The sequence below is a fragment of the Hibiscus syriacus genome, unplaced genomic scaffold (assembly GCF_006381635.1).
Source record: "Hibiscus syriacus cultivar Baekdansim isolate YM2019G1 unplaced genomic scaffold, ASM638163v2 tig00116997_pilon, whole genome shotgun sequence".
Lineage (NCBI taxonomy): Eukaryota > Viridiplantae > Streptophyta > Magnoliopsida > Malvales > Malvaceae > Hibiscus > Hibiscus syriacus.
The window spans coordinates 6,047,996-6,061,247 of NW_024063513.1; the positions used below are offsets into that span (position 1 = coordinate 6,047,996).

General features: G+C 35.8%; 1 protein-coding gene and 1 pseudogene across 3 annotated transcripts; one reads left to right on the forward strand and one right to left on the reverse strand.

The window, feature by feature from the left end:
• Nucleotides 1-7,368: 7,368 nt before the first annotated feature.
• On the forward strand, nt 7,369-9,406 carry LOC120194007. Of its 3 annotated transcripts, none has more exons than XM_039196410.1 (7): nt 7,369-7,695; nt 7,780-7,833; nt 7,918-8,049; nt 8,133-8,241; nt 8,352-8,396; nt 8,502-8,558; nt 8,649-9,406. In XM_039196410.1, exons 1-7 carry the CDS (start codon nt 7,553-7,555, stop codon nt 9,252-9,254), a joined length of 1,146 nt encoding a protein of 381 aa, XP_039052341.1. In that variant the 5' UTR covers nt 7,369-7,552; the 3' UTR covers nt 9,255-9,406. The 3 variants fall into 3 exon arrangements, with proteins under 3 accessions (XP_039052341.1, XP_039052342.1, XP_039052343.1); XM_039196411.1 differs by having other exon boundaries at nt 7,377-7,695; nt 8,355-8,396; XM_039196412.1 differs by having other exon boundaries at nt 7,553-7,695; nt 7,760-7,833.
• A 1,745-nt stretch (nt 9,407-11,151) lies between these two features.
• LOC120194513 lies at nt 11,152-12,381 on the reverse strand (annotated as a pseudogene).
• Between the last annotated feature and the right edge of the window lie 871 nt (nt 12,382-13,252).

Below are 13,252 nucleotides of genomic sequence, written 5' to 3' on the forward strand. Positions count from 1 at the left end.
CCTTAGCTAAGGGTTGACTAAACTCTTTTAGTCATCCGGGTGAACTTTATTAACGAGTAACCATGGGAAGTTTCGGAGAAAGGCACCAACTTGCCCAAGTGTGTAGGATAAAAATGCCATTGCATGCTAATCGAGAAGAAAATTTCCCATGTATTAAACAAACCCTCAAAAGTAGAGAAAAGGGTAAACTACACATTTAATACTTAAACTATCAGTTTTTATCCGTTTTAGTTTTCAAACCATTTTTTTTCAAAACTATAACTAATGTTTAGTTTTTGTTTCATTTTAGTACCCATTAAAAACTTAATGTTATTTTTTGAAAAAAATTGCAAGTTTAGGTACCAAAAATAGACCAAAACCGATAATTTAAGTAATAAACAAGTTAAGTTTTTAACGGCGGGTACTAAAATGAAATAAAAACTAAATGTTAGGTATGATTTTGAAAAATTTAAAAGCTCAGGTGTTAAAATGAACCAAGACTGATAGTTTAGGTACTAAATGCACAAATTACCCAAAAAAATCACCATTTAATTAACAATTACATCCTCATGCAATGTTGGCAAATATAATAATTTAATTCCAAGTTGTAGAGTGGGGGTAGTCAATGGCGGAAGGGAAGGAGGGGGTTGTTTCCGGTTATCTTCCTCCTCCAGCGTTGACAATGAAGCGTTTCGGGTAAACTCATTGCGATAGGGGAAAGTCAATGTTCATATTGTCGACAACCAATATGGTGCCAACTAAGTTCTTTTTGCTGGTTCTGGTATTGATTTTCAGAGGTGTTGGTATGCATCAAATTCCCTTATCTTCATAAATCATGAACATTTCAAATCATAATAGCCAGGGATGGATCAAGAGTGCGGGTGGGGTAGTCGTCCCCTAAAAATTTAAAATTATCATTTTTTTTAATTTTTTCTATGTATTTACTATAGAAAATCTGTTTCACCACTAGAATTTTAATTCATCTCCCTTATAATTTTAGTTCATCCTTTTTAAATTTAAGTTCGTATACAAACATAAAAAGGGGGAGAGCTGATTGCACTTATCATCAAATCCGCAACTAATCCCTAGTTTATATGTTAAATTATACCGAATCCAACTGAAAGACAGCATTTATGTATGAAAGTTTACCCCGTTTTAGACAATCAGAGAGTAAAATAATACATTTTTATGCTCTGGGCCGAAGAGTTGCCAAGTGACTCGAGTGAGGGCTTCTTTGGACTTCGGCCATTCTTGTATGGGCTAAGCAAAAACTGAAAAACCCGAAACTTTGCTTTGCTTTCGCTTCTCCTCCGTCTGTTTTTGGTTCATGGGGAGGAAATCAATCAATGACTGCGTTTGGTCGAAGAGGAAAACAAAATGAAACTAACATTAATAACGACAGAATTGTCCATCTTTGCTTCCTGTTTCTTTTCTTACTTTCAACCGTCGCAATTAGTAGCAATCTGACTAACAGCAACGTGTCTTAATCATGCAAGATTTTTGTTGGATTTAGTCACTCTATCCAGGCTAGGGTGGTGGATTTTGAGATTCGAAAGAATTAAGCTTAATCTCAGCCAGACAACAACATTCTATTTTCTACAGAGATCTTTTCATTAGATTTGACATCTTGAAGCCCATGTTACATAGTTTACTAGATGATCTTAACTATGAGGTTGGCATTTACGAACCGTCTATAAAATTTTAGGCACACTGGTATAATTCTCATCTCCTTATTCCTGTGAAAGCAAGTTCCCGAATCAACATCCTTCTAAAGTACATCATTTAATACTCTTATCTTCCCTCGGAGATATTTTTAGAGTGCTTGTTGTAGATGATTATCTAGCTCAGTTGGTAGAGCACAAGGTTTTTAACTTTGAGGTCGTGAGATCGAGTCTCACGGAGGACATTTCATAATTCGGAAGTCTTCTACGAAAAATACTCTCAACCTAGTGTTGGGAAGAGCCTACTATCTTACCTTCCCTTAGGAGACAAACCATATGTAGTTATTTTTCTCTGTTTTGAGCTGCAAATTGGACTGGAAGCGGCTCTTATATGAGGACAAGACAGGAGGCTCCAGGACCCAGGTAGGTTACATCATTTAATGTTTCTTTAAGATGTTTTTGAATTTTTAATAGGATAAATTACACAAGTAGTCATTAATATTTGAATAACTTTTCATTTTTCTCACTAAAGTTTCAAAAGTAATAAAACAGTCACTAACATTATCGATTTGTTATAAATTGGTCACTTGATGTTAACCTCCGTTAACAGATGTTTCCATTTCTCTTTCTGGCCCTAAAAAGACTAAAGGTCGTGGTTTCTACCAGGACGATGCCGATTGCCACTCCTACTTTAACTCTCGGGACTTCGAATTTTTCAACTCTAATAATGGCCCATAGATCTATTGAAGGATGGATAATCTTGGTCATTGGTGTACATGAGAAAGCACAAGAGATGATTTACATAACTGTTAGAATTTTAGGCTCTATGAACAATCGAAAATATATACAAGAGGGGTGAATTGATTTTTTTTAAAAAAAAATTGGCAATTGAGGAGAAATGATAAGAAAAGTAAGCACAATGATTTGTAGTGGTTCACATTTCTCAATGAAAGTCTACATTCACCACTTTAGCTCTACACTAAGAATTTCTAACAAATTCACTAACTTATTCTTTCTTTTTCTAGGCTCAAGAGTAACATTTTACAAATTCCCTAGTTTTCAATGGTTAAACTAGAACCACTCCCCTTTTACAAAAGGTAAACTATGTAAACAAGAAAAACCTCTCAAAGGTAGACATTTACAAATTAAGCTCACTAAAAACACTCTACGTACAAGAGAAAAGGAAAAATAAGATTGAAATAACTTTTATATTATGAATATTGCTTAGATAGGTGTTGTAACCTTCTTCGAGTGTCATAGACTTGTTTTTATAAGTTGGAATGTGTTTGTGAGCATATATAGCCGTTAGAGAAAGTTTGGAGTCGTTGGAGAATTAATTTTTTGCAAAACAAAATAGCCCATAAAAAGAAGTATCAGTACTCGGGCTAAGAGTATTGGTATTGCCCTTATAACTTTTAAATAAACTAGCCGTTAATGACCATTGAGCTAGAACAATATCGTTACTAGGGTTGAAGTATTGATACTACTATGTAAAGTAGTATCAATACTCCTTTGAGTATCGGTACTATTTTTGCTTATTGGAATCTGAACACATTTGAAAACAATAGGTATTATCGGTACTACCAGATGAGTATCGATGCCCCTCTTACATTTGGTATCGATACAATAAGAACAGTTTCGGTCCTACTTATCCAAAAAAAAAAAAAAATTTGTTCAAATTCTTGTTTAATGGACTTTGAATTATTTTTGAAAACTTTGAATAAATTCAATCAAGTCCAAAAATATTTTGCCCTTGAAATTGTTATATCAAAATAGGTTCAACAATATTCCCTTTTTGATATAACAAAACATTTGAAAAATGATTTTTGGCAAAACTCCCCCCAAGTAAAACATTTCATGAAAAAGAGAAGTATTTAGAAAAATTTTAAGCTCCCATTTTTCATTCTGGAAATTGAATTTTTCAAACTTATATTTCTCCCTTTTTTTGTTATATAAAAAATAATTCAAGATTTAAAGATCAAAATAAAAATGGAGGGTAAGTGAAAATTATAGCATAAAATCATTTGAAAAATCTAAAGCTCTCCCACAATAAAAGTATTTAATGTAAAAGTTTTGACACAAAAACTTTAACACTTAAATAGTATTAAATTTCAACAAAGATGAACAAGCATATTAATAACACTTGAAAATTAATATACAACCAAGTTTATCATGCTTTATGCATTATCATGAAAGAGACTTTATAACTCATATGCATAAAGCATTACAAAATGTTATGCTTTCTAAAATTGATATAAATTGTTAGAGAGATATAATTTAAGGGAAAACATATGCATAAATTTACTTAAACATTATTGAACATTTGTGTAATTTACCCTTTTTAATAGCATCTTTCAATGGAATTTCTCCACGAGAGGAGCTACTTTTCAAACGGGTCATTTATTTCTACTTGGATCTTCTCGGAAAAGAAAAGAAAGTTGGGGCCAGCTTGGTGGATAGTATTTTTTTTAAAAATAGAACTGTTGCATGTTGAAGAAAATCAAGACATTGTAGCCCAGCTTGAGTAATTGAAGTTTGTTCTGTGAAGCATTGTAGATACCGCAAATTTGAAACTTCCCCACCATTTAAGTCTACGTTTTTTCTTCTTTGCGTTAATGAATTGTCGCTTTTGTCGATACCCAAACATGTTGTTTAGGTTCAAACACAGTTTTGTCTGGTGCTGCATAGGTTTATTTCTTTACTATACTATTATCTTGGCTCTATTTGATCATGTGTAGAGGAGGACCTAGGTTGGAAGTTAAGCTTTCATAAAACTGGAAACTTGCAGATCTTGTGCATCACTTAAAAAAACCTGAGTCCTGATCCATATATTTTGTAATGTAAAATATGGACAGCTTAGTTCTTAGCTGGAATCACTACCATTTCTGCAGTGCAGGAAAGGCTATTTTTGTTATAATTACATAAATCCGGCATCGGTTGAAAAGATGATTCAAAACCGTTAGTATTATTTCGGTTCTGGAGCAGTAACATAAGGTTCAGAGAAGCAAGAAACAATAACTTTATCATCATTTGGAGCAGAATATGCAGCAACAACAGCAGCGGTGCCACAAGCTTTGTGACTCAGAAAGCATTTACTATTCCAATTTTGAACAAAATGAAGCAACTTAGATTTTTGTAACAAATCAACCCACAATTGCAATAACAAAGACTCCTGTTTTTCATTGTAGAACTATAAGCACATTGACGAGCATCATCATTTTATTCCGAAGCTTGCAGCTGATGAAATTTTGCATCACAAATGAGCATATATATAACTGGTGTATTTACGAAGTTGCTTTCTCGGGCATCAATTTTTTCAGATCACAGTTTGGAGTGTGTGATTTTGCATCAAGGGGGAAGTTCTAAAATGCCGGTGCAACATTAAACCTGTTAAAGCTTTAATTTTTTGTTATCATTAGTGATGTTAACCCATTACAAAGTTCCAATGAAGTATGTGGCAGTGTTATTGTAGTAGGACATGTAGCTTCATAAGAACATAGAGAATGAGGTAAACAAATGGAAAAGATTTTTCTGATGAGATTTCGGACTATGGTTTGCAGACGGGGCGGATACACTAAGCCTCGGGGTCAAGTGTATCCCATTATTTGAAAAAAAAAGTGAAATTTAGTATAATATATTAAAGAAAAATGGAAGATTTTACACCCCATTATTTTTAAGAAAAGAAAATTAAAATTTTGGACCCCCAATTATAAATTTTTGGATCCGCCACCAATCTGAGGTGGTTGGCTATTAGACTGTTCAATCCAAAGAGATAAGGAAAATCAAGGAAAGGGGTGATAATTGTAGAAGTGGAGAGGGCAGTCCTTTTAGAAAGAGTTGGGATGTTCTTTTGCCTTGCTTATTGTAGCTGTCAATCTTTTTCCCTGCCCCCACCTTGCATGCCACCACCGTCCCCAGCGTTCCACTTGATCCAATATCTTCTGCAATTTTTATATCGAATTCTGAATTAAAATGGTCGTCTTCCTTTGGTCGTATTACTCTTGCTTTGAATTGCTCCTCTCTCGTTTTCCAACCGCTGCTATATGTAAATTACATTGGGTTAACTTTCTTTTTGAAGGGAAGTGAAGGTATTGTAAATGGAATCCAGTTAAAACAAGTTGATGCAAAAGGTGAGAGGGAAGTGTTCATCTTGTTCATGAAGCATGCTGCTGCACTCTCAGTAATTAAAAGGATTGCTGGAGGACCACATTTATCTTTTCTTGCGGAAAGTTACTATAAATAAGATCTCATCCAGATTTCCTCTGCCTTTTCTTCTCTTTAAGACACTGAAATTGAAAGCTTTATTAGTGTTGGAGATCATTTGTAATCTTGCCAAAGTTTTAACAAAATGCATAAAGTGGTTTCTCGATTGCTTTTGTGTGCACCAAGGCTAGCATGATTATTTCCAGGATTGCATTTGCAACCCACTTTTAGCTATTTCTTCCTCAGCTTGATCAAAGCTTCCTGATTATACATGAAGAGGGTTGTGCAATTCAAAACAATGAGACAACAGGGGTAATCTCACATTGAAACCTGCAATTTTATCAGTATGGTCTCTTCAGATGCCATTTTGGATGACCTTGAAGATAAAGCTGGAAACCTTTCTTGCTCTTAGAACTAGCGAGATACTGCAGCTATGGCATATAAGAATCTAGATCGCATATCTCACAATTTTGAAACTTTTTATTCGACTTCTTATCAATTATCATTTTCGTCCACAGAGGTGTTGGGCCAGGCTCAGATTCATGGGCACTTAACGTAGCCAGATATAAATAATCCTGTCCTTGGTATAATTTATTCACAAGACTCATCCGTCAACCTTTCGGGACCAATGCAACTACAACAGACAAACACATGTATATTGACATCAAAATACTGTTAGAACAAAAAGGGCGAAAAAAAGGACGCTTAAAAGATGTTTTGAATGCTTGTTGCAACATCACTTTCTTAAACCTTTAAATATATTCAGACCTAACCATTGCTCTAATTCCATGCTAAGCAAACTTGACTTTCATAATTAAATGAACACATTTTCCTTTTTTTCTTCTTATTTTCCCCTTTGTGTCATTAGCAAATGAAGTGCCTCTTGCTGAAAATCAAAGATAAATCTAGACCTGCTAAATAAATTTTTTTTGGATTAATATTCTGATGTAGACCTGTTAAACTTGAAAATGAACCAGAAGCATAATTTTTAGCCATGGAAAACAGTTTTCCAGAATAAACAGATTTGTTGCATACAGGGTATATTCTTATATAATATATGTGGAAGAAACATTTTTCCCCCAAATGAACTGCAAGTCATGTAGCAATTTGAAACTATTCTAGAACACAAATGGGGAATCTTTTTTCTGTGACTGTCTGTCTGGCCCTTTAGGCACTAAAGGATAACCCCAGTTCTCATATTATTGTGAATTGCAAACTACTAGAGTTTGCATGGTGAGATAATAATCCCGCCAAAGCTCTCACATTATCGTACCCTAATCAAACAGAATTATTAAAACCAACTGCTTGAAGCTGTTTCACATTTGTCCGTTCCGCTCTCTTAAGGAAAGACACAAAATTAAAGAAGTTTCCGTGGTGAACCTGTCTGCTCTAGAAAACCCATCTCCAAGTCCTTACCCTTTAGCAGGGAGAGTGTATCAAACTCGCCCAACAATCTTGTTTTAGGGTTTTAAACCTCTCCATTTTCTTACGTTTAAAGTATTAAATCAGACCATAAATGACCTGGTCCCTCCATCAAAGACGATTCCATTGGAGCGTGTTGCTTTCACACTGACAAGTCCAGCGTATGGAAATGTGGCTATTCTTTTCTTGCTGTTGCCTTTTATATGTGCGACTTTAACTAGGACTCTTTCTCCGGTGCCAACTCTATTTCATCTCTCACTCTCTCTTGCCTTCTTCTGTGAGTGACAATGGAAGCTGGACTTCCAATGCTTAACTGTCTCCTGCAGCACACGCTACGGAGCTTGTGTTCATATTCGGATTCTTCTCCTCCTTCAAAGTGGGTTTATGCTGTATTTTGGAGGATACTGCCTCGTAATTATCCGCCACCTAAGTAAGAAAACTAAAACGAAAGCTTACTAGTAATTGTCAAAGGCCATTTGTCTGACGTTCACTAGGTCAAATTGCTCTCTTGCAGGTGGGATTATGGAGGGAGTGCACTTGATCGTTCCAAAGGAAACAAAAAGAACTGGTAATTCAGTTAATTTTTTTTTACTTGAGGCACGTCCTTTGGTTTTTGTTCCATTTTAAGCTCCTGAATGACTTTGTGTTATAGGATGCTTGTCTGGGAAGATGGTTTTTGTGATTTCCATGAATGTGAACATGCTGGAAGTGGCTATGTAAATGGAAGGTTTGGAGCTGATATATTCTTCAAATTGTCGCATGAAGTTTATAATTATGGAGAAGGGTGAGAATTCCTTTAACTATAGTTAAATTCCTTACAGAAATTTGAAGGGCTGCACGGTGAAGTTAATGGCACCTTGATTACAGGTTAGTAGGGAAAATTGCAGCAGATAACAGTCACAAATGGGTGTATAAAGAAACCCCAAATGATAATGATCCTAACTTCATCTCCTCCTGGAATTTGTCTATTGAGCCTGTAAGATAACATGTCTAGTTGTTTATTTCATCCTCAACGGAATTCACGTATGTGAATGAACTTTTCTCTTGTATCCGTCTAACCAGTTTTTATTTTTTAATTCCTTTAAGCAGCAACCTAGGGCGTGGGAATCTCAGTTCAATTCAGGCATTCAGGTTGGTAATACACCAAGTAAACTATGTGAAAAGAGAATTTTAACTGTAAGGACAGCCGGCAATAGCCCCATTCAAAAGCTCATTAAAGTTTCTGTTGATATACAGACAATTGCCATAATTTCCGTCAGAGAAGGGATTATTCAGCTAGGTTCATTGGACAAGGTCTCTCTCTTTTTCCTTCTTTTGTTTTTCTGTTGTATATATATATATATTTTGGCTTTAAGTGTTTCAATGAATGATGGGATTTTTCAGATGGTGGAAGATCTTAATCTGGTGATCAGCATACAGAGGAAATTCAGCTATCTCCAGAGTATACCTGGCGTCTTTGCCATTCAAAGACCATACTTACCAATTCAACATCCATACGCCCTCAAACCGAATAACCTGTTGTCTGTAAACCATGAAACATCAATCTGTCATGATGACAAACGCCGGTTAGGTGGAATGAAAAGATTGGTTGATGAAAGGCCAGAGGATTCTCCGATCAAATCAATCAGCTTAGGTTGGAACAGCCCTCAAAATGGAATTATAGGACCACCCTTTTGGTCAATTCCACCCCTTGTTCCTACTGTATCTTGCAGTCTTGGAGCTTTGTTATCCAAGCTGCCTTCTGTCTTCCCATCTTATAATGCCATTGAACCTCCTGAAATACTCATCAACCACCCCAACACTGCAAGCCAGAGAGGAAGGGATGATAATGGAGGCTCAGTAGGTGAAATTCCCATAGTCGAGTCAAAAACAGAACCTTCAAGTCAATTGGAAGCTGCTGATCAGGAGAAGCCAAGACCTGTTAAAGCTAATTTAGTGCTACAAGAAGATGCTGTAATACAACTGGGATTTGGACCTCTCAAAGACTGACGAGGACATAGTTTGAACTCTGAAGCTTAACTAATTAAGATAATCAAAATATATTATTATCAAAATGATATGATTTATCTCCTTTTTGTTCATGTAGTTGTTTCTGCATCACTTTCTTATGCTCGTGTCTATAAAATATTAGAGTTATTTAATTAAATGTAATAAGCTGATTGATTATATTGATTAAAAAAAGTGAGAGAAATGGAAAGCAAGGAGGTGACTAGTGATATGAAAGAGCTTAAACAGAACAAAATAGTGCTTTTAGTTTTTAAAATACGAGCTTAGGACTTAATATAATAGCCAAACTATAGCATTTGATTGTAGTGTTTTTTTGTGCTTTCATAATCAAGACAGATATTATATGGGTTATGCCAATTGCCGAAGGCAACTGCTGTTGATAAGGCCAAGGGTGGGGTTCAGCCACAATGGTCTAATCCTTGTCCCTTCCAGCAATGGTCCCCTATAAATATCAAATTGAAGAAGAAGAATGACGGTGGTTAATTGAGTTGTTTATGACATTTGGTGTCTGGCCCCCTCCTCCCACCCGACACAGTGGATGGTCCCCAACCCCTTAGCTTTTTTCAATATTTTGGGTCATTACTTAAGACAATGAGTTGTGATTTATGTTGTCAGGCATGTCATTTGGGCAAAGGGGTCCCTTTTGTTAGCAGGCAAGATAGTAACACTAGTCTAAAACACCATTATTTTGAGTCGAGAAAAACTTGCAGAGATTGCCTCCACTACTTGCATACTACATTTTTTAGTTTTTGACAGCAACCCTCCTAAAGCTCCACCTCTATGTGTGTGATAAAATGGAAAGCTTTCTTCTTCTTTAAATAAATATTCTCCTCCTCCTGATTAAAGGGCTGTAGTTGAGATACTTGGCAATCATACAGAATGGAGACAAGTTGACTGTGAGGATTGTACCTATATTTTATTAATTCACTGTGCTCAAGGCTTCTGTTATGTTGGTTGACATTTGAATCTTATGTTCGTTCAGACCTTTTCTTATTTTGCAGAAAATTTGAACAATCAGCTACAATACTTGCTTCTTGAAGTTAGCACTGTTAAGTATGAAAAAATGTAAAAGTGAAGATCAGAATATTTCAGAGGTGTCACTTGTAAATAACAGTTGTGGCTTCTAAGAAGTTAGATGTTCTTTGACCTGTTAACTGTCAGTTATGTAGTTTTCTTTTTTCTGTTCTGCGGGGTACTAGAGCCCTGGAAACTCTGGAACAACTGTTTTATGAAGTTACCTTTTATAGCATAACTATTTCTGTAATCGATGGTGGCTCCAAAATAAAAATGAATTTTAAGGCTGATGAGAGCAAATAAAATAACGCATTTGCCTCCCCAGCAACTAAAACTACGGCCATGGCTAGGTGATATTTGCAGCGAACAACTTGTGGACTACTGATCTTGAGTTCATAATGTCAAAACTTTGAACAGGAAGAAGAAAAAACAAAGGTTAACCTAATTATTGTTGCATTGATCATGGCACAGTCCAGAATTAGTTGAATTCATATATTTCAGATGATGTTATATATTCAACTTGGATTCTAAAACCAGGTAAAATTGTTCAAATTTGAAGAAAGGAAAATATTAGACTGATATGAACCACTCATAAGAACAGGATAGGATTGACAGATCAATTCCTGAAAGTGATAAATGATGACACGATGTACATAGTACAATGGAAATTGACAATGTTCTGTCTGTTTCTCAAATGCAGCATGGATAAATTAGGAAGCTACGTACATAATTGTCATCTGCGCAACTTATATGAGCCATCCATCTTCTGGAGTCAGAATGAAAGAAAGGAATGCAGCATGATAAAACCAAGGAGAACGTTTAAGCAGTGTCAAGCTTCTTTCATTCTCCCGGTAGTTTTATCCCAGGCTTCTATTTATGCACTGTTCTTTTTGCCCCCGTTTCCGTGTTCCCATAAAGGTGTAGCAGCAGTGCGCCTCAATGCTTTCACTGCCATTGGGTTGCCCTTGCTCTGCAAAACGAATTCAAGCAATCCATGAGAACTCTATTAACTTTTAGACAAAAAGAAAAGGAGAATTGGAATGATAGTTCACTTATGACTGTGAGAAAACTGGACCAAAACACTGAATTAGACGAATGATCACATGAATGTGCAAACAATTAAAATGCAGGGTCACTATTCACTAGTATAATCAGGGAATATAACAAAGCAGTTCATAATATATATATATATATATATATATATATCAGTGCAAAATCATCTTTTAGTCGAACCATGAAGCAGGTACCCTCATTCAAGTTTTCAGACAGGGTAGTTGCGCGGACAGCAGCTGTAGTGGTCATCGCAGCAAGTCGCAGCCTCAAGTGGGCAGCACCCCACAAGAAAAGCAGTAGCCATGGTACTCAAAGGCACAGCAGCAAGTACTGCTGTCGGGACAGCTGTAATAATTATCACAGACACCTGCCTTTTGCTGTATTGTGCAGGTTTCTTTCCATCCTGATATAGCCTGATTTTCCCAATTGATCACCCCATGAGTTCTTTACAATCCAGTAATCTTTACCATTGTCTGTGCCATATCCGACAGTGGATAGTCCAGTTGTGTTCCGCATATTCCATTAAATACACCCTACATTGAAGAACAGTAGAATACATTATTCAAACTCCAATTTTAAGAGACATTCTTGCTTCATAATCAAGTAAAAATTTACTAACTAGACATTATTTTTAAACTTCAGTTATTTTGAAGGATAGTATTCTTACAGAAGTATACGACTGGAAATTAAAACCTGCCTCCAGCTTCAATTGCAACGCTAACTGGTTGATACACAAGAGTCTTTTTCAATGTGTTCTCATCATTTGTTGGAACATCTTTATAAGAATCAATCCTACAACCTTAGCATTTTTCTGCAGGTGTAGAAAACAAGAGGAAGGAACGCATTTGTCGCTAATATTATCGCAAATTTGACATGGCACGCATTTGTCACTTTCTTAAATAATTTTCTTAAACCTGTTTCTTGACGGACCACTTTGATTGTCTTCTAGTGTAGGTGCAATTTGATGGGGATCTTTGAAAGACTTCCATACTTTTAAATTAGCCCCAACCTTCACTGATCTCTTGGGCAACCCAAACCCCATTCCAAGGCAGCCATGTCTTGCATCAATTCTCAATTTTTTTTTCTTTGGGCTGTGGATGGGTGGGTTCCGCTGCTGATACTTGAGAAACTACATCCTTTGTTCTAAAAACGTGAAGAGGAAAAATGGCTCATCCATTAAACTAGTGCTAGAGGCAGAAGCGAGAAGATTTTTTTTTTTGGTATATAAAAGTTCAGGTCAGGGTGGCTCGCATACCTTCGAAAGGTGAAAAAATAATAATATTAATAATATTTTTTCTCTCTCATGAAAATATAATATTAAAATCATATTAGTAAATCATTTTATATGGCATTACATATTATGTTAATAAAATAAATATTTTTATTTGTTAAGATTTAAATCTATTCGAATATCTAATTATTTGAACAAGTCAAAACTTAGTTAAAATAGGCAATATTATATTAAAAACCCCATTAATTATTTTCTTGAACAGTAACCCCTTAGTAGATTTGTTAGAAAAATATCCCTCATACAGCACACGTAGGACTATCTCGCGTCCTATCCAGCGTGAGAACATGTCTCGCATTCCACATGGTGCGAGGAACGTCCTACGTGGACGACCTTTACGGAGTACATAATTTAATATTGGGTTAAGAAATACAGTTTCCTGTAGTTTATACAAACTCTCCATCTGTTCTGCACTCGCCAGAATCATCTCGCCTTCTGAATTTTTGACCATTGTAACTGGTTTTCTTCAGAACAATGTGAACCGAACTTACCCAATTACATTCAGAAATTGGGTACATTTTGTACCTCACGTTTTGCGTAAAGCGAGGTTCTCGAGAAAATGAACCGCTGTGAGAAATTTATCGTGAGTGGTATTCAAGATACCTCGTGTTTTCCAACACGTGAG

Excerpts from the sequence above, each read along its gene's own strand:
- LOC120194007 (XM_039196410.1), top strand. The coding sequence starts at position 7,553 with ATGGAAGCTGGACTTCCAATGCTTAACTGTCTCCTGCAGCACACGCTA. Across the intron at positions 8,050-8,132 it reads GTTTATAATTATGGAGAAGG|GTTAGTAGGGAAAATTGCAG; the intron begins GTGAGAATTCCT and ends CCTTGATTACAG. Across the intron at positions 8,397-8,501 it reads AGTTCAATTCAGGCATTCAG|ACAATTGCCATAATTTCCGT; the intron begins GTTGGTAATACA and ends GTTGATATACAG.